Source organism: Podarcis gaigeae, assembly GCF_964106915.1.
Source record: "Podarcis gaigeae genome assembly, chromosome: 3".
Classification (NCBI taxonomy): domain Eukaryota; kingdom Metazoa; phylum Chordata; class Lepidosauria; order Squamata; family Lacertidae; genus Podarcis; species Podarcis gaigeae.
Genome location: NC_139680.1, coordinates 50,641,018 through 50,660,816, shown reverse-complemented (window position 1 = coordinate 50,660,816; position 19,799 = coordinate 50,641,018). Strand labels below are relative to the sequence as shown.

Below are 19,799 nucleotides of genomic sequence, written 5' to 3'. Positions count from 1 at the left end.
TAAAAAATTCAGAAGGGAGATCATTATAGACTTAATTCTGCTGATATCAAAGTAAATAATTGGTTGAACTGTTTATTCTTTTAGCTGTAGACTTTCAGTGGGAGGAGAGGGACCATATCAGTATACATATTATATACAGTAATATAAGAGCAACCATTAAATTACCATAGAAAAAAGTTCCATCTCATCAGCAGAATGCTTCAGGTCTTCCACATCATACTTGATATGAAATTTAGAAAGTAAACGTCTGAGTTGAGGCTTTAGTTCCTCAATTTCTGCAGTGTGTTGGGGAAGTATGGCTTGGAATCCTATAAGAAGGCAAGAATAAACTGAAAAGATGCATAAAACAAACTTTGTAATGCTGCCAAGTTGCCTTCAGGTGAATTTATGCTTCTGGTGGTGCATCATTATATATATATATATATATATATATATATATATATATAATATTACACACACTCACACCTTAAACTATTAAAATTACAGTAGGCCACTGAGGAAGACTGGAAAAGTATATGGCCAGCCTTTTGAAGGGCCAGGTTGTAAGCCTAAAATCACAAATAAAAGGATGTAAATATAGTTGGGCTGCTGCGATAGTCTTGGCGGCATGAGCTCCTAGTTTTTTATTCACCTGACAGTTTGAAACAGAGTTCAATAGAACGACTTAAAAAAACTGAGATTTATATGCCCCTGCATTCCAAAGTAAGCTTTGGCCCATCTTCCCTAACTGGAAGGCTCTCCCATTCAAGAACCACCACAATTATGAACCATCACAACATTGATGTACAATATTCATTAGCACGTGATAACCCCAGATGACAATGTTACCATGTATCACACCAAAATGAAGCATTGGGCCAGACACTTCTATGCCATCTTCTATACATTACATCCGTTTGGATATGTGGGTTTATGATTTGGTGTGGACCAGCGCTTGCAGAGAGATGTACAGCCCCTGGTTCCTTATACTTCTACATATATTGGCAATTAATAACATGAACCTACACAGCTGTCAGTGTCTTGTGCTAAGTGTTGGCACTGCTATGACTCTATTTAACCTCATAGAGGACACTCCTCTAAACATGTAGATGTGTTTTGTGGTGGCCCAAAAGGTTGTTGTGAGATGCACCCCAAATTCCATATTTGTAACTGTCTTCTGGGGTCATAACAAAAAATGGTTACTCTTGAACAGCACAGCCCCCTGCTATGAAGATATTTGGTGAGTCAACACTTATTTTGGGTTGCAGGATAAGCCTCAGTTCCTTATTAAGTGTTCTTGTTGAGCTCAATTTCAAACTGTACTAATACAGCTTGAGAACTAGTAACCAGCTTCTGTCTTGTGCTTTCAGGACTTTTGCAGCAGCCCTTCAAGGTATCCTTTTGTTTATGATGATAAACTTCTTCCACGTTATACTATGAATACCAGATATAACTATACCACACAGGTGTCCTTTGTACAGCAGCTCATCGACACACCAAGAATTTTAATCACCATGCAACAACTTGCTAAAGTTCAATAAGGCTCCTGAGGATCTGTAGAGTTATATGTAATCTAATTTGTTATCTCACTGCTTGGCAGTAATGGGCCATCTGTGTCCCTATTCTACACTTGGCTCTATCTTAGCTTTTAATGTTTTGCTTAATCAATTTTCTGTTTAATCTATCAAGCTTAGATCTATAAAGCGGACTGAGTTGGAGACCTTATTTAATATAACACTATAAAACAAATGTTCCTGGACAACACGTCGCTGAAAGTAAACAGCAAAGAAGCAAATCAGTGTGATTAACTTTGTGCCTCCATAAAAGTTCATTTCCTTTCAGAATAAATGCCCAGATGTTGTCTGCGTATATCTACATATCCCCACCTGGCTGCTATCCTGAAATGCCCTTTGTTTAGATTGAAAGGTTGAGAGAGTGGAAGGACTGCGTGGTATGCCCTCGTTAATGCTCAAATTGCAGGAATAGGATTACTGTACAGGAAACTGCCCTATACTGAGTCAGGTCATTGATTCATCTTAGCTCAGTATTGTTTGCACTGACTAGCAGTGGTTCTTCAGGATTTCTGACAGGGTTTGTCCTTCCCACTCTTACCTGAAGATGCAGAGGGCCAGGGACAACCTGCCCATAAGGCAGACTAAAGCAGCTGCCTCAGGTGGCTGAATTCTCTGTGGTGGCGCGATCTTGTGAGAACTCTGCAAGATCTCATGAGACTTCTGGGGATTTTAACAGAAGCTGTCACTGCGCAACCCCAGTGAGGCTTCAGCAGCAGTAGGATATCTTCTCATTTCACCTCAGGTGGTGAAATGGGACAGGCACCCTTGCCGAGTGCAGAACCCAGGACCCATTGGCATCCAAAGCAGGTGGTCTACTACTGAGCTATGGCCCGTCTCCTTTGTGATGCTTGCACAGCTCAATTTAACACACCACACGTAATTAGCAATGAACAGAAAACAAATGGGGAGTACTCTGTATTTCCCCCAGCATCAATGTAACAGTTTGCATGCTTGGAAAATGCAATATCCCAACAACAGAAGGGAAACCTACAGACCACATGCAACAACTGCAAACTAATGCAGTATTGCTACACTGTACAGCGAGGCTCTAAGGCACATGAGGGTAATTCCTTCTTACCATCTGTTGCTGATGTATCAGGGTGAATAGAGAGCTGGATACTAGGAGACAAATATACAGTTTTGCCAACAGCTTTGAATTTATCACCATCACCCCAGACAGGATGTCTGTTAATCTCCATTCTATGAGAGACAGGCAAGTACTGGAGTACCTACAGAGAGGAACACATGTTTTGCATTTAGTGTTTGTATTCAAAGCACAACTGGGACCCAAAGGTTCCATAATTAAGTTATAAAGTTTTACATTCTATAATCGTCATCTCACCTGAAGGTAGTTATGGATGGTCTTAAGTGAGTGCAGGTGACATACTAGCCACTGTGTGTAAATAGCCAGGTCTTCTTGGGTCACTAAATTTGTAGGATTTTCCTTTCCTGCCAGGAAGTTCTCTCGAGCACTTGACAATCTTGCTGCCCTTTGAACAGCGTCATTGTACTCCTGCATAATATGAGCCACTTGTTTCTAGCGAGATAGAGAGAAGAGACATGATTTTCTCAAAAAGATTAATTAATTATCTAGAACATCCTTGCTTTAGCCTTTCCTTCCGCAGAAGGAGTCTCAAATCAAGAACAGGAGTGGCGCCATTTGTGTGTGTGTGAGGGGGATGTAGTCCTCTAGATAAAATCTGAAAAACAATGTTTTGGAAAGGGCTTTTTTTTAAAAAAAGTCTTCAGAGCTTTTCACTGTATGGAAGTCCATGCACCAAGAAATACTGAGAACACAAGACTCTTTTAATAGACATCTTCAAAACAACCACAGGCTGCTGACATCTTAATAACTGGAATTGCCGATATGGTCCATGTCCTTTTAACAGTCCCCTGAGCCTCTGGTTTTCAATATTAAAACTGATTTACACATGGAAGAGGCACTTATGGTATAACTTCCATAGACTTTGGCACTTCCGATTGCCAGGGCACCGAATCTCCTATTTGTAATAGTTACTATGCACAGTTCCTGCACATAGAAAATTAGCATAGCAGGGGGAAAGGCTTTCACAGTCTTGTTTTCTACAAACAGGGAAACTTTTATTCCTTGATGAAGGAGCAGGACCATTATTATTATTATTATTATTATTATTATTATTATTGAAATTCACATTAGCTCAAAGTGTTTGAGAGTTGCCATTGCTGTGCAAGCAGCACTGCACATGCTTCATTATGACCAAGCGTAAGGATAATATTGCAACAGGGGCTATGCAGCATCTTTTTGCAAGTGCATGATATCCACTGGATCTGAGTTTTGAGCTACACACTGAGAATGAGGTTGCCATAGAGGGCTGTCACAACTGGATGCCGCCCATTATGATTAATTACGTATGAGGCACATAATCTTGCACATAACGTTTACTGAGCATTATAAGGTGAACTTCATTTATACAGAAAGAAAACAATGGGTTGTATCCATACATATTCAGATTAGACCCAATGGGATTAAGTCAGTTGCATCTGTTGATTTTAAGGGGTTTATTTCCAAGCAGGATTTAGTTGGATTCAACTGTATGTACATATTTACAGTTCTGTCCCCTACATGCAAAGGAAATCAAGCCAAACTCACAGCTGAGCTTTTATTACACACCTGGGAGGAAAACCCATGTTCCTATTCCAACTCAACAAATCTATGATTCTATTTTTAGCATTTGTGGCATTATGAGATTAGCATACCTGGTACAAAGGATAGAATTGCTCAATAACACTGCTGTGCTGACAAAATCTCTTCCATCTAAGCATGTGTAAATATTTGCTTTGGACCAGCTGCGTGATTCTGTCTGTAAAAAACTATACAAAAAGCAACAGATTTTTTTTTTTTTTTAAAACCCACAGTGGCATTGTTTCCAGAATACAGCACTATAGATTTATAGGTGCTGGAATTTATGAAAGGTTTTAAGTTGTCAAAACTAATTTCCTTCAAGGAAATGGCCAGACCCAAGTGTATATCAGGGAGTAGTGACGTACTGATAAGCCTCTTTTATTAGCACATGCAAAATACTGAAAAGGAAAGGAATGGAGAAGCATTTGAAAAACAGGATGCAGTATGGAATCAGCTGTCCAAATGGGGCAAAGCAAAACATTCCAGTGCACTAGAATGAGTCCAAAGTAAGACTTGGGTCAGGGGTTGGGTATCTTTTTTAGACCAAGGGCCACTTTCCCTATTTGCAACCATCCAGAGGCCACATGCCGGAGGTCAAAAATGGGTGGAGCAATGGATATTATTATTACCTTTGTACAATAGGCTATGTTATGGACACACACAATTCAGAAGTTTCTCCTCTCCATCCCACAGGCAAGAGACACATTCACAGTTCAAGAGCAGGGCTTTTTTTCCAGTTGGAACTCACCGGAACTCAGTTCCAGCACCTCTCAGGTGGGTTCCAATAGAACAAGGGAGGTGTTTGTGGCAAGTTCTGGTATCTCTTTTTCTAGAAAACTATCACTGTTCAAGAGTATATTCCCTCTAGTCAAAATCAGTTGAAAAGGGTGGAAAACAGGGTCAGGGAGGGCATGGCCTTCAGAGAGAGGATGCGGCCTGGGGATGGACCCCAAAGACTTGCAAAGGGCCGCCTTGGGTCACTGGGCCTGAGGTTCCCCACCCCCAGTCAAAGTAATTATGTGGAACTTGGCCCATATTCTCCTGCTCCACTGTACAACTTCTGTGGAGAAGAACACATATAATCATATTTTGTATCATGTAAAGGAACAATCACTCTTGCTCTGCTGCTGTTATGCTCTCCTCGCTTCTCAGTAAAGCAAGAAGCCTGGGGCTGCACTGGTTTCCTCTGGATGTCAGGGAAAGCAGCACACTGGAGGCTTATATCTGTTTACATATATATAAGCAGAGTACAACGGAAGCCAACAGAATCCTACTTTAGGCAGATACTAATCCTGTATCAGATCCCCAAAGCACAGAAGTCACAAGGCTAAGCAGCTGTTTGGAACCTGCCCTTTTTAAAGCTAAATCAAACTAAAGTCTCTCAAATCTCTCTCTTTCAGTGACTCTTTGCACAATGCAAAGAGTAACTGCCTTCTTTTCTGTCACACAGAACAGCTTGCAGAGCAGTGATCTTAGACCACACCCTGCAAATTGACTGATAATTAAGGGGAAACACCCTTAATCATTAACTCCTACCTGGGAATTATCAACTGATTATTCCTGGCATTTGATAAGCAATCAGCTGAATGAAGCTATGCCCTTGCCATCAGATGTACAGGGTATTCCTTGTGCTGCTGCCACAGTGAAAACCAACTTGTGAGCATACTAAATATCGGTTGTAGCATTTGTAAAAAAAAAAGTCTACATAAAGGCACCTATTTTTATTCACAGACATAGCTGTATGAAGCTTCATTTCATGTTTGCCCATGATAGCAAATTCACACTGAAAAATGCCAAATGAGTCTTCAAATCACAAACATGACAAATATTACCTGGTGCAGTAATAAAGGTAAGCTTTCAAATGTATATTCTCTTTTTAGACAGGTCTCTAGCTCCCTCTGCATGAGATCAGCCTGAATTACATGAGGCTTTGCCTCCGCCACCTGTAAATGAAGGACAGAAAAATAATTTTTCTCTGAAATTAAGTTCTGTACATTCAGGACATCCTAGGTGCAGCAGTTGAGTTCTACACATGTCAAAAACACTTTCATTTGAAAGTTTTGAACACTAAAGCTGTTTTTAATTTCATATTCTAGAGTGGGTTTCAGAGGTCTGTGAACCTAGCACAATTTTTTTCCAAAGCAATAAATAGTGTGTGTGTGCATGTGCGCACGCATATTTTTCTGAGGAGGGAGTCCATAGCTTTCATCACTCTCAAAGGGTCCATAACCCACAGAGGGTTAAGAGCACTGTCTTAGATTAAGATGAAGACCCTAGAAAGGTTGATTGAGATCATAAATATATTTCCTTTTCCAGAATTTCCCCTCTCCTTTCTCAGTTCAATATAGTGTTTGTGATCCCATGGGGAAAGGGACATACTACGGTTAATATTCTTCATCCTGAGTCCCTATGATAGGGAGAACATAATTGCTGAATTAAAGAACTAGAAGAAACACTGCTAGTTAATTATCACACCACTAGACTTAAAAATCCAAAAGGTTATTGAAGTAAATACTGGAGGCCGTACCATTAGGCCAAATGGGGCACTGCCCCACCAAACCGGACCCCACCTGCCTGCCTTCTTATTTACATAGAAGTGGCACTGGCTGTCAGCTTCTTTGCGCTTGATCTCGAGACTCATCTGCACCGCACCTGAAAAACCATGTTTTCTTTTTTGATTTGTCCTTTGCTGACCTCTGCAGGTCCACGTCTGACTGTTTTGTGCATGTATAACCACCTGGAGGTAGGGCTTCAAGAACCACACGTGTTGTACTCTTTTAGCTATTCTTCCCACCTCCCAACCATCTGCTCTTCAGTCTGTCCCTTTTTTATTCAACAGCACATGTACGTGCACACCCAGCAAAACGCATGTGCTGTTTCTTCTCCCCTGCCCCCTTCAAGTAGAGGAAAGGACAGGAGGAAGTAAAGAAAGCACCTGTCTCTCTCACACACTGTCTGGAAAGGAAAGAAAAAAAGGTGTTTCCAAGTCTCTCCCCCGCCCCTCCACTTCATTGTTTGTTTGCCTGGCTGTAGTACTTATGAGTACCACTGATATTGCACACATTTGGTTTTTCCAAAAGAGCTAATTAAGTGTGTGAGTTGTGGCGATGGGTTAATAAAACACAACTCATTCTGTCTACAGCACCCGCAGTCACCAGCCAGCCGGAAGTTAAACAGGGTCACTCCCAGAAGCAACAATTGAGAACTGGAGTCGTGCAGAGGTGGAGGCAGCAGAAAGGTGGGCTGCAACCAAACTGCAATAGTGAAAATCCAGGGGGTGAAACAACCACTGGTGCTACTTTAACAGAGGATTTTAAAAACCTTTTCACGTTACTACTGGTTAGTGAAAAAGCAGGTTTTCACTAAGGAAAAAACGTTGATGCCGTCCTCTCAGTAGGAATGTCATATGGCTATTGCAAGACATTTAACTTAAAAATAAATAAATGAACAAGATGAATTAAATGACACTGCAGATGAGCCCTCATTGTTAACCTTATAGAACTCAGCAGGGATATGAATAGGGGCAAATCTAGAATTAGCTGTCATGGGCTCTAGCTCAACCTACTGTTGGCCTTCTGCCTTCCACCCTACTAGTCTCCATGGGCATCAGACACCACTTTAACAGTGCCAGATGGATCCATACCCTTCACAGCGGGGACATGATTAAGAAGGTCTTACATGCTCTTACAAGCTGCACTGGGCTTATTACTGCACTCGTATTCCCCGATTTATTTTCCTGTAAAAACTATAAAAGCTGAAATAGTAGAATACAGCTTAATTACTAAAAAGACTGAACTTCAGGCTTATCCTAACCATGCTTACTCAGAGGCAAGCATCACTGAGTTCAGTAGGACAGGTGAGCATGAGGCACAGGACTGCAGCATTACCTGAGGCTGGTTTCTCTGAGACTTTTACAACGTTATCTAATGAGGTATTTTCACACTGACATTTTCATCACTTACTTGTAAACATTTCTTCAGCGCCAATTCCCTTTCTCTTCTGAAATAATCAACATCTTTTGGGAGGGGGACAGAGCTATGAAAGATTACCAAACTTCCTTTAGAGAAACGTAGAATTAGCAACAAAATACTTGAAAACAATGTGGTATCTAGTACTCAGTACATTAGTCAATCATCTGAAAAACTTGTAAAATTCATATAGTTTATGCCTGCAGTAGTTATGAATACACTGCCACCCTGCCCATGACAACTCTTTCATTTTTGCCCATTGGCAGATCCCTGCTTTTAGCAAAATGGTCTTCTGACATACGTATTCATAAGTCACAAGCAGCACACCAGAATGCTTGTTGGATGAATGGATGTGCAGCAGATGCTCTCAGAAACAAGATTCGGGTAGATTGACTGGCCATCTCCTTTGGAAGAGGTTCTCTGTGCTGAATGGAGTCACACATTTTGAACAAAACATAAACGTTTAGCAGGATTCAGTCAAAGTGACCGTTTTCAACACCCTAATCCATTTAATTTCAATGGGTAGTTCATCTCACACTTTGAGAAAGGAGAGCAGGACAGACAAGAGCAAGTAAAGTTAGCAATATTTATGGATTTTAAACTAAAGTGAACATAAGTACCATGCTACAGGTTGGGCCTAGGCTGAAAGCCACTGCTCCACTATAATATTTGATTGAATTAGAGAAAGCAAACACACCACACAGAAAATTCAATGTATGATAAATGTTACATATGAACAGACCAGGATGCTGCAATCATCATCTCAAGCCCTTCTTTGTGTGCCCCCTTCCATGGGAGGTCTTGAGAGTGGCGACTCATGTATGAGCCTTTTCAGTGGTAGTTCTTTGCTTGGGGAATGCTCTCCTCAGAGAGGCTTATCTGCTGCCATGGTTTTTAGGTGCTGGGCAAAAACATTTCCTTTTCGTTAGGGCTTTGGCTTTTAATTATCTATTATCTTCTTGTGTGGATGGGTTGTTTCTATTTTTTTAAAAAAAGTAGAATCTTTATTTATTTTAATTGAGACTTTATCATGAAGCTAAAATAACAATTCAGTTTTTTATGCTGGTTTTAATGTATGCATGTGTTTGCTTAAAACACAGTGAGTTGCTTTGTGTTGCGGTGGCAAACAAACGACTAATAAATTTAATACATAAAATAATAGTTATTATAGTAACAGGCATCTACTCTTGCAATTAACAAACAATTAAATGCATGGGAGTTGCATTGAAACAGAGCAGTTCATTTACACTAGAACCATGTTTCTGTCTGAGGAAAATAGTTCTCTTTACCAATACCGTGTCCCCTGCAGATTCCCATTTCCCTCTATTTCTGTCTTTAGTTCTTCCAGCTGTACAGCTAGTTCCTTTTCCACCTGCTGGACCCTCTCAGTGGAAGAGATCTTGTAAATTTCATCCATTTTGCCTTGATTCACAAAAAGGGAATATTGGTTAGTAACTCAGCATGGCTATAGAGCCACAGATTTCCTAAAGTGTACATAAATATGAACTGCAATATAAAACAAATACACACACACCCTTTGGCAGGAGAACTTTAAAAACTGATTAAAAAAACTGAGTATCTGTTTTTTAGACTTTCCCATATGCGTGTGCGCACTTTATTGCTGCAGACACTTTCCCCTCAACCTGGAAGATACTGGAAGTGACCGGACAGGGTTGGGTAAAATGTGAATGAAATGAAAGTAAAGTAGAAAAAGTTCAGCTCTCACCTATGTGTCTCTTCAGATTCCACCCATGTGTAGTGACTGACCAGGAACAAGACCTTGGGAGTGTAGTAAATAACTCAATAAAGATGTCAACCCAGTGTGTGGCAGCTGTAAAAAGGCAAATTCTATGCTAGGAATCATTCGAAAATAAAAGCTGCTATCACAATGCCATTGTGGCAAATATATGGTGGAACCACATTTGGAATACTGTGTAGAGTTCTGGTCCCCTCACCTCAAAAAATATATTGCAGAGTTGTAAAAGGTTGCAGTATTTGGGACCTTATAAAAGTTGAGTAAGATGTGGAACGATAGAAATTTATAAAAGTATGCATACGTAACCCCCCCCCCCCCATTACACTAGAACTGAATGATGTTGAGTATTGGAAGATTCAGGCAGGTAAAAGGAAGTAGCGTCCTCATTCAGCACAGACAAAGCAATAATGGCCACCAGCCTAGACAGCTTTAAAACAAGATTAGACAAATGCATGCAGGAGTGGGCTAGCTATCGGTGGCTATGCTCTGCCTCCACAGTTGGAGGCAGCAACACTTCTGAATACCAGTTGCTGGAAAACCACAAAAGGGGAGAGTTCTCTTGTGCTTGAATCCTGCTTTTGGGTTTCCACAGGCATCTGGTGGGCCACAGTGAGAACAGGATGCTGGAATAGATGGGCCATTTGTTTTATCCAACAGGCTCTTATGCTAATCTGAACAAACATACATTGCAGAGGCAAGCGAACTAAAACAAAATGGTTATTCAGGTGACACAAACAGTTCGTCAGGCATGGTGGTTTATTTCAACCAAAGTAGGATGATGTATTATTATTATTATTATTATTATTATTATTATTATACTTCTAAAACCTGCTTCCTGCTGGTTGATAACAAACAGTGGATGTTTTACACACTAATCATTGGATACTAATTTTCTATGGCACCAGCATCCAGACCTTATGGTGAACCAAGTTACCTCAGGAAGAAAAGGAATGGGTTGCTATTCCTGTTACGATCACAGAAAGACAAACTTAGGCCTACAAAGCTTTGCAGTCATATACAGTAGCCCATGTCGGGGGTGGGTGGGGAGTGGGAGTCATGAACTCTCTTGCTTTATGTGTCCTGTATTGGGTGGGGTCATGTGTCATCAGGTCACATTACATGGCTGGTGAGCTGCATTTGGTTTAGTGTGTCAAAATGTACAGGTTTTATGAAATACTAAAGTAGGCCCAATACTCTGCCTACATCTGTTGCCAATAATGACAAGTGCAAGTCAAAGTCCTTCCCTCTGTTTCGGCTTAGTGAAATGAGACTATTTAAATCTACATACCATTTTCCTAAAGGAGCTCAAGGTAATGTACATGATTCTCCCCGCTCCTCATGCAATTTATTTGTAGAACCACCCAGTAAAGTGAACTGAGTGGGAATTTGAACTCAGGTCTCCTTAGTCCTAGTCCAACACTCTTAACTACTACACCACCAGAACAGGCCTGGGTGATATATCAATTTATCGCCCAGAACCGGTATGAGGAGCAGACTGTTCCTCCCTCTGCATGTTTTTTAACTGCTCAGCTGAGGAGTGTGCAGTTGCCGCTCCCCTCCAATCAGTTAAAAGGATCCCCCCAGCCCCGCATAAGCACAGGGAGCACCAGGGGTGGGGAGGCCTCTCCATCCCCGGCAGAGCCACACAGAGGATCCCCAATGCTCTCCCCACTCGTCTGCGAGCAGGGGGGGGGCACCAGGGATGGCTCAGCTGGGGATCAAGAGCCCTCCCATGCCCCAGCTAAGCCGTACAAACATCTAGGCGCTGGGGTGAAACTGCATTGAGCTGTAGGAATTTCCCCCGGTGCCTCAAAGGCTGAGGCCAATGCAGCTTGTTTTTTCAACGTTGCGGTATATCGCCAGATCACGATGTTTGGCTGGTGATATACCGCAATGTTCAAAAGCTGATCTCACCCAACCCTGCACCAGAACAGGTTCTCCCCACACTGCCAGTTCTTCACAGCAGTGGCTAGCCCTAGTAGAATGGGAAAACATGATTAAATAATCCAAAATGTTATAAGGCCACCACTTCCACCAGTCTATGCTGATAATCACATCCAATTATTCTCTTAAGTGTATGACTCCGTAGTCCAGTTTCACATTATCTCCTGCAGTGCTCATAAGAAGGCTCAATTTCTGAGTTGCTTGGATTGCATAAGTTGCTGCCAAGAAGTCATGCCACATAAATCTCTGTCTCATGGTAAGTACCGGTAACTTGTGTGAACCTGCAGCCACATAGTACAGGCACTTTTCATCTATGAGGTAGTTAACATGCCCTGGAATACATTGCAATGTGAAGCATTTTCATAGGAAGGTAGAAAATTGCCCAAACCACCCGGAGGCTGTTTACCACACAAATTGAAAACATAATGTAATTTATCAAAAAGAATGATGCTACCCACTAACAGCATACGAATCAGTCTGGCTTGACCCAACAAGTCCTCCTCCCCTCACAAAGGCAAACAAGCCCCACTGCAGCCAACCAACCATACCCTGGGCCCCCAACCTTTCTCACTACCAAGGAAACAACAAGCGAATAGAAAAATAACCTATCTAGTTGATGCTGATATGAGACCACACACGTACATTGCAAAAAATATAATTCTTACCACCACCCCTCCTCTTCCCCCCACTGTCTTCCTGACCTTATGCTGTACTCAACACTAATGTCTCATAACAAATGCAACTGATCTGTAGAAAAGTCTGCAACTTGGGGGGAAAAAGAAAAGGCATGTAATGCCTTTAATAATAAAAAGACACTGTCCAAGTTAACACACAAGACTGAGAGCCGTGTTTGTGTGTGTGTGTGTGTGCGCGCGCGCATTTGTTAAACCAAAGTAATTTTCTTATGGACTCAGCAAAAGACAATGAGCAGCTGCTACTGCTTTTTAAAAAAACAATTTTCCACCCTTTTTCTTTTTTTTTTAAAAAAAACACTAAACATGCAAGCTCTTACTCGAAGCACCGTATTTATTCCATGGTACATTGTCTCCAAGGTCTGGACCTCAATTATTTTCTGAAATTATAGCTGATCAATTTTACTCCCTCCTTTAAAGGCCAAAGACATGATTGAACAAGTTGAATTAGTAATGAGATTAAGATCAGCACTGTGAAATAAGTGTATAAAATTTCAAAGGAAACATGATTAATGACATCAAACTTGTCTACCAACTTAAAAGCACAGGTAGTGAAATGCCTGTTGTTATGGCTGGGGGGCGGTCAGCGGAAAGGTTACGGAAGAGAAAGTGGGGTAGTAGAAAAAAAAAAGTTATTTGTTTTGATTTGGGAAGTCCTTATCCAGTCTATCAGCCAACACACCTGCACAGAAACTAAAAATACAGTTTTAAAGCTTTTAATTAGATTGAAGAAATCATTATTCCCTTATCTCCATGATGATTAAAAAAAACTTATTTCAGTTTAGTTTTGATTTAGTTTGCCAAGGGAAGAGCTATATATTGGCTTCTGTGTCAGCTAACAGAAAGCTAACTTTTCTTTGAAAATTTTATATGCAGCAATTAAGCATGAATTAATAAGCAAGGAAATGAGTTTAACAGACTGCACCTAGTGCAGTATATGTGATAAACGATAAACTGATTTACTTGGAATTATTTAAAATGCTTTGCCTTATCTTAGATCTCACAGCTTGAGAGCAATATGATACCTGGTAGGAACAGCAAGGTCGCAGCCTCCCAAGTGCAGAAGGTAAACAGCCTCCAGCAGAGCAAAGAGAAGCCCTGTTGTGTTACTGGAAACTGTAGCAGCAAACCACGTCTCCCACAGGTTTCTATAGCTAGTGAAATCGAACACCGAAGTAGCAACAGAGGCGTTCATCACTGTGCAGGCCGAACTGTAACCATAGCAACCTCAGCATGCATACACACAATCCACTGAAAAAGAATTGACCATGCTTCTAAAACTAAAGGGTGGTGCACTGCTCCATTGCAATGCAGAATACAGGAGCTTTCCACAGAAGGAGAGGAACAAATACTTATTTCAGCCCTGGAGGACCAAAAGACAAAGTAGGCATGCAGACAGTTCTGCTACGAAGCTAAATAAGAGGAGTGCAAAACCTATTAGAATATTGACTGCAATGATGGTGAAGCCACATTTTTAATATATATAAAGCTGTTAAAAAGCATTTTGCTATCAAACATTAATAATTATATTCAATAATCACATTCCCCTTACGTGACCCGACTTCACCTGATTTCCCCCAATTATTCTTTCTGCTAAATTCTCCTGCCCCACATACCAAGTCAGAAGGTGCACCAACTCTCAAGAGAGGCTTTTTGGAGGGGGCATGAAGAGGGCTGAAATGTGGATATCCCTCATACAGTGGTACCTCAGGTTACGTACTTAATTCGTTCTGGAGGTCCGTTCTTAACCTGAAACTGTTCTTAACTTGAAGCACCACTTGAGCTAATGGGGCCTCCCACTGCTGCCGGCCCGCCGGAGCACGATTTCTGTTCTCATCCTGAAGCAAAGTTCTTAACCCGAGGTACTATTTCTGGGTTAGCAGAGTCTGTAACTTGAAGCGTATGTAACCTGAAGCGTATGTAACCCGAGGTACCACTATATTTGTGTCCCTTATTTATTTATTTATTTATTTATTTTAGACTATTCATATCTTATCCATATGCTAAAGATCTCAGGGTATACAACAGTAACTTCAAATAAAATATCCGTATTCATGAAATCACAGAAGTAGGTGGAAAAACCTCAGTAAAAAGTTTAGAATACCACACATCTATCAGTTGACCACCACTCTATTACCTGGTTTGGGACTTTAATTAAAAAAAGCAACTCAGAGATTCTTCGGGTGAAATCCAGCATCTATCTGCCACTGGAACAGACACCATTAGTGGAACAGATTGTTCTACCCCCTGCACTCAACCAAGATGTACTCCTAATTGTTGAGGGAGCCTCTGAAACATATTTGGGGTGTGTGCAGGGAAGAGAATAAATCATGCTGCATGCTCCAAAGTCCACTTGTGCTGGATGTTGCCCAATGGACTGAGGGCTTGACATCTGCATGTTACAGCATTTGTTACACCAGTCAACTACCTACTGAGTTTGAACGCGAAACCTCTCACATGCAAATAAAGAGTATTCCATGCCCAACACCAACTGGTTAAGTTCATTACCCCCTCCCTCCCTTTCACAAGAACCAACCCCTGGACAAATCCCGGGCACCTCACTGAGTTCTCAAGTCATGCAGGGCTGACACCTAACTATTTCTGTTGAATTTTAATTTTTCTTGCTATACATTAATTAACCTTTTTCTCAAAACAGAAAAGTAAATGAGTGAAAGCTCTTTGCTGTTAAAGAGGCCTCAGTCATATGGATACTAAGAATAATGGTCAGATAAACAGTGATGTGGCTTAAAGCTATAGATTAAACTTCAGGGGGAAATATTGAAAGGCAGGCTGTAAACGTTTTAAATGAATGAATGAATGAATGAATAAATAAATAAATAAATAAATAAATAAATAAGCATAGATAGTCATTTAGAAGCCAAATGCTAATTTTTGCTCCTGGATGATTCAGTTCTTTCTCCCCCCAATACTGTACAACAACCAGTGCTATTTATTCTATATAGACTGGTAGGTTGTTATTATTATTTTTAATAATAAATAACACTTCCTTAGAACAATTACAATTATATTTTTAAAAATAAATTAAAAGTCAAGATAGAAACAAGAAAAAATGTTTATTCCAAAACTAAGCTGCAGAATTTAAGGGCACATTAATGAACAGATTTGCTCAAGCCAAGATAATAAAATCAGCCCCCAATGGGCATTTATCTATAAGCCAAATTTGAGAACTAAGGTTCCCACACAATATCATCTTTCTTCAATACTGATTGAAGCTTCTGAGCATTCTTTAATAGCTGGAGAGAACTTGTGCTTTTATTCATAGGACAGGCACTATTCACACTGGCTCTTGAAGCGGCTGAAGTCTCTTTTGCTCCTTTTAATCCATTAGGTCTTGATGCTGAATTGGCTGCTTTTTGTTTCAGTTTTTTAGCCTTTTGCCTCAGTCTGTAAACCTAAGAAGAGAACAATTCTATAATACATCTAATGTACAAAGAAACATGCACTTTTTGGCACAAAGGACCCTGTAACGCAGTGTCTATACTACACACCTCTCCCCACTAAGACGGATAGTATACATTTAGTACTTTTCCAGATATATTTGGTTATGATATAGGAAGGCCAAGCAAGGACATTGTCAGTTGTTTTTCTGCAATTATGGAATTTGCTTGCAGTGGCTGGTTAGAACAAAGGGAAGAATGAAAATACTAGAAAGCATAGATATACCTAACACTTCCTTGCAAGCATATGATAATATGCAATACACAAAAATATTACATCATGGTGGTGGCATAATTTTCAGCTCATAATGTAAATACAGTTATCAATGAGTCATGTTACAACCCAGTAACAGAGAAGGTGAAGACATCTATTTAATCCCTAAGATCAGTTATCGTCTAGAAGGGACAACATATTCATGTATTAGCATCTAGGTTTTTTTTAAAAAAACATTCCTCAATTTAACACACACAAAACCAGATGCTGCACAGGAGATGTGTAAACAGTTTTCTAATGGTTAGCTCTTTTTAATGAAAAGCAATCATGGGAGGCCCCCATGGAGAAGAGGAATGGTGGAGGATGGGAAGACGAAGCAGAGCTGCTTATTTCTTTCTCATCCAATGAATTTGGACACTGAGAATGAAAAAAGATATGAGGACATCCCTTGCCTACCAGTGAGAAAACATCTGGGTGTGTGTTGTGATTCTGAGCAGCCAAATGGCAAATCCTGATTGCAAGCTTACAGACTGATTTTTCAGAAAGAAAGACCCACCCTCCTCTCACACATAAATTGATTTATTCATTTCATAAAATTTATACCCCACTTGATTGTAAAACAAAAACAAAAACCTCAAAGTGGTTTTTAAAAGATAAAACAGTAAAAATCAAGAATATACCCACCCACTCTTTCAAAACCTTTTAGGAGATAGTTCATATGTCTCCTACACAACATCTAGTTTGCTTGTCTCATTCAAAATCTAATACACCCATATAAGTCTTAGCAAATTTATTTTATATAACCTCACCACCTATTACGCATTGTTTCTGCAAGACTCATATAATCTAGGCACTGTCTTTCTGAAAATACTAGTTATTTTTTGCACTGCCTACACTGTCAATCCCTTTTCCTGACTTCAGGACGGTTTGCTTACATTTTCTTGGTGTTTTCTCAGTTTCGATATCTGCTCTCCTTTAGATTCCATCTGTTTCACAAGACAATCTAGTTCACGTTCTAGGTCTTCCCGAACCTCCTGGTTTTGTGTTTCTTGTATCTGCTTTAGGAGTTCTTGATGTTCACTGTTGGAAGACAAACTCTCAGTGGTCATTTTAGGCACAATCCAATCCACCACTTCCCTCCGAAGACTATTGTATTTCAGCATGTCCTCCAACGTATGATGATTGACTGTACGTTGTACAGTGACAACGTAAGTACTATTAGGGAATACTTCTCATTCCAGAAAGTACAGCATCTATGTTTGAAACAGTGTCACACTGTCCTTAACACATTATCATCAGAAAATAAGCTACTTCTCTGGGTAGCGTAAAAATTTCATATTGCTATAGTTCTGTTTTCTATGCAGATGTTACTTCAGCAACAGAGTTACAAACAAGTTCTAAATAGACTATCTAGGGCTTGGCTGGATGAACAGAGTGAAAAAGTAATATTTTGAAGTTACTGGAGCTCCAAATGCTACAATGAGAAGCAAATGTATTAAAGACCAGAAGATATGCTGTTTAGACTAGAGCTGCAATAACTGGATATGCTATCATGCACCCTACTAGGACTAAATGTGTTTTGACTTCTATCACAATAAGAAGTTGGCAGTTAACAAAACACCGCATTAGAGTCTTGTGGCTCAAAGGCTTCTATAGACACAAATTTTTGCAATTATGGTTTAGAGCCTAAAATAAATCCTCAGCTGCTTGTAGAAGATGGGTTAATTACCATAAATGGCAAGTTGCAAAACAGAAGGCTTAAGCCCACAAGGGGTTTGCACTGCAGGCAATGCATTTTTTACCTTTTAAATGCTTCATTGCTTTCTGTGACTTGCCACTAAAGTCTTAGGGTGTTTTCACAAGTGATACCAAAAACAGTAGGACTATAATCTAAAGAGCTGTATTAGGCACACCTCTTTTTTTCTTTTAACGGCACCATCGCAGCTGCCCTATCATATATTACTTTTGAATAGCACTTTGTCATGCTGCACTGCTGTTTCAGTAACTTATTCTGCTATACTAACATGAGGCTTGATGACTTGGGAAGGTAACCCATTTAGGAAAAGGAAAACTCTGCTCCTAAACCCTCTGCCTTGCGGGATATCTTCAGGAGAAGAAAAGGCTAAGGAGTAAACCCTACACAAATCTGGAGTGGAGTCCCTAAGATGGTTTGATAGTACCTTGTATACCTCCTTTCAGCAACTCCTGGGGCCAAGCTGATGTCAAATATTTTTCTCTGCTTTCCTTTGGACCACATCAGCAAGGCCAAGAGGGAGGTATTGTCATCTGGGACCTCCATACACACAGCCCAGGCTTGTACGCTAGGAAGGTCACTTTGGTGCTGCTAACACAGCAGTTAGGCTTCACCCCCCCGAGGTGCACTCCATTGTCTCTTGAGACAGACGGATGCCATTAACAATATCCACATGGAAAACGGGGGTTTAAAATTATTCCTAGCACCACTTGCAAAAGTGCCCAAAAAGTTTCTTCTCAACTCACAAAACAATTTGCCCCAAGCCTACAGGTTTTTTTTTGTATTCAAATGGATAAATGAAAATGAGTGCTTACAAGTTCATTTGTCCCAGTTCATCTTGCATAATCAAGAGAAGATCTGAAAGATGCTCAGTAGCAGAGGAAGATGTGGAGCAAGATGAAGGTCTGCTCGTGCCAGTCCTCTTCTCACCTCCTTCTGGGCGTTGTGAAGCTGCGCTCTGACTACGGTATTTCATCATATGCAAGACGCTTTGAACATTTGCAACAACTGAGTGACTTGAGCTAGCGGACTTGTGGGGAAAGCAGCACATAAGAAAGCCTCGTTAAACAAACAGTAATTTAAAACAAATTCTCAATGGTGATGATGATGATACATCGCTTACCTTCCCAGCAACAAAAGGTAGTGTCCCAGCTGGTAGGTATGGCTGTGAGCTGCATGCTTTCCTCAAACCAGAAGGTTTCTGAGAATTATAAAAACTAGAATTATTCCTTTATTTCAAGAAGCAGAAGTAGTGTCCTAAACCTGCAATTGTATCATGTGTCGAATTGCTTTTCTAGTGTGTCCCAAGCAACCTTTTAAATGGCTAGAACAACTGGGTAGGAGCATGCTGCTATATGCAGTTTTAAGAAGTATTATTATAGTTTGCTGAAGTTGCATTGTTACCAAGACAAGACTTCCAGCGTTATCAGCATCTCCAATGTTCAGAATAATCAACAGGATGTTAAGCTGTCTTGAGACTTGGCAAAATATGAAACATGCTCAGAAGACAAACTTGCTGTACAGTTAAAGTAATAGTTGTGTGTTAAAATACAGAAGAGGTCTTAAATCCACTTGTGTAAACTACCTCTTGTCAGTTCTTCCTCCCTCTGTAGCACCATGTCACACCTGAAGCCTTTTCTGAGGATGCCGCACACACATCCATTCACCCCCCTGTGCACCCTTTTAATGTCAATCTCACCATTAAGCTTCAAAAAAAGCCACTGAAGACAATAGAAGGCTTCTTCCAAACCTAACTGCAGTTTGTATGTGAGCACATTTTTTGTTATTGCTTCATGCTG

The 19,799-nt window shown here is 40.4% G+C and overlaps 2 protein-coding genes across 4 annotated transcripts in view; both read right to left on the bottom strand.

Moving 5' to 3' along the window:
• The window catches only part of LOC310840876 (uncharacterized protein), a 58,199-nt gene extending 43,942 nt beyond the window's left edge, over nucleotides 1–14,257 (bottom strand). The window contains exons 1-9 of one of the 3 annotated variants that reach the window (XR_014562235.1): nucleotides 13,601–13,703; nucleotides 9,910–10,014; nucleotides 9,473–9,605; nucleotides 8,178–8,250; nucleotides 6,048–6,158; nucleotides 4,290–4,403; nucleotides 2,896–3,090; nucleotides 2,632–2,782; nucleotides 166–308 (exon numbers count right to left, since the gene is read on the bottom strand). Coding sequence is in view for 1 of the 3 variants with exons in the window: in XM_083731022.1 (XP_083587148.1) it covers nucleotides 166–308; nucleotides 2,632–2,782; nucleotides 2,896–3,090; nucleotides 4,290–4,403; nucleotides 6,048–6,158; nucleotides 8,178–8,250; nucleotides 9,473–9,605; nucleotides 9,910–10,031; nucleotides 13,601–13,770 (1,212 nt within the window). In the remaining 2 variants the exon portion in view is untranslated. Of the gene's footprint in view, nucleotides 1–165; nucleotides 309–2,631; nucleotides 2,783–2,895; nucleotides 3,091–4,289; nucleotides 4,404–6,047; nucleotides 6,159–8,177; nucleotides 8,251–9,472; nucleotides 9,606–9,909; nucleotides 10,032–13,600 lie in introns of all 3 variants that reach the window. The other 2 variants (XM_083731022.1, XR_014562234.1) reach the window with 2 other exon arrangements.
• Nucleotides 14,258–15,632: 1,375 nt separating this feature from the next.
• Nucleotides 15,633–19,799, bottom strand: part of CEP57L1 (centrosomal protein 57 like 1) — a 14,676-nt gene continuing 10,509 nt past the window's right edge. Inside the window, exons 9-12 of the mRNA XM_083731763.1 lie at nucleotides 19,124–19,229; nucleotides 18,816–19,030; nucleotides 17,183–17,327; nucleotides 15,633–15,988 (exon numbers count right to left, since the gene is read on the bottom strand). Of these exons, the coding sequence (XP_083587889.1) occupies nucleotides 15,764–15,988; nucleotides 17,183–17,327; nucleotides 18,816–19,030; nucleotides 19,124–19,229 (691 nt within the window). The 3' untranslated portion in view covers nucleotides 15,633–15,763. The remainder of the gene's footprint in view (nucleotides 15,989–17,182; nucleotides 17,328–18,815; nucleotides 19,031–19,123; nucleotides 19,230–19,799) is intronic.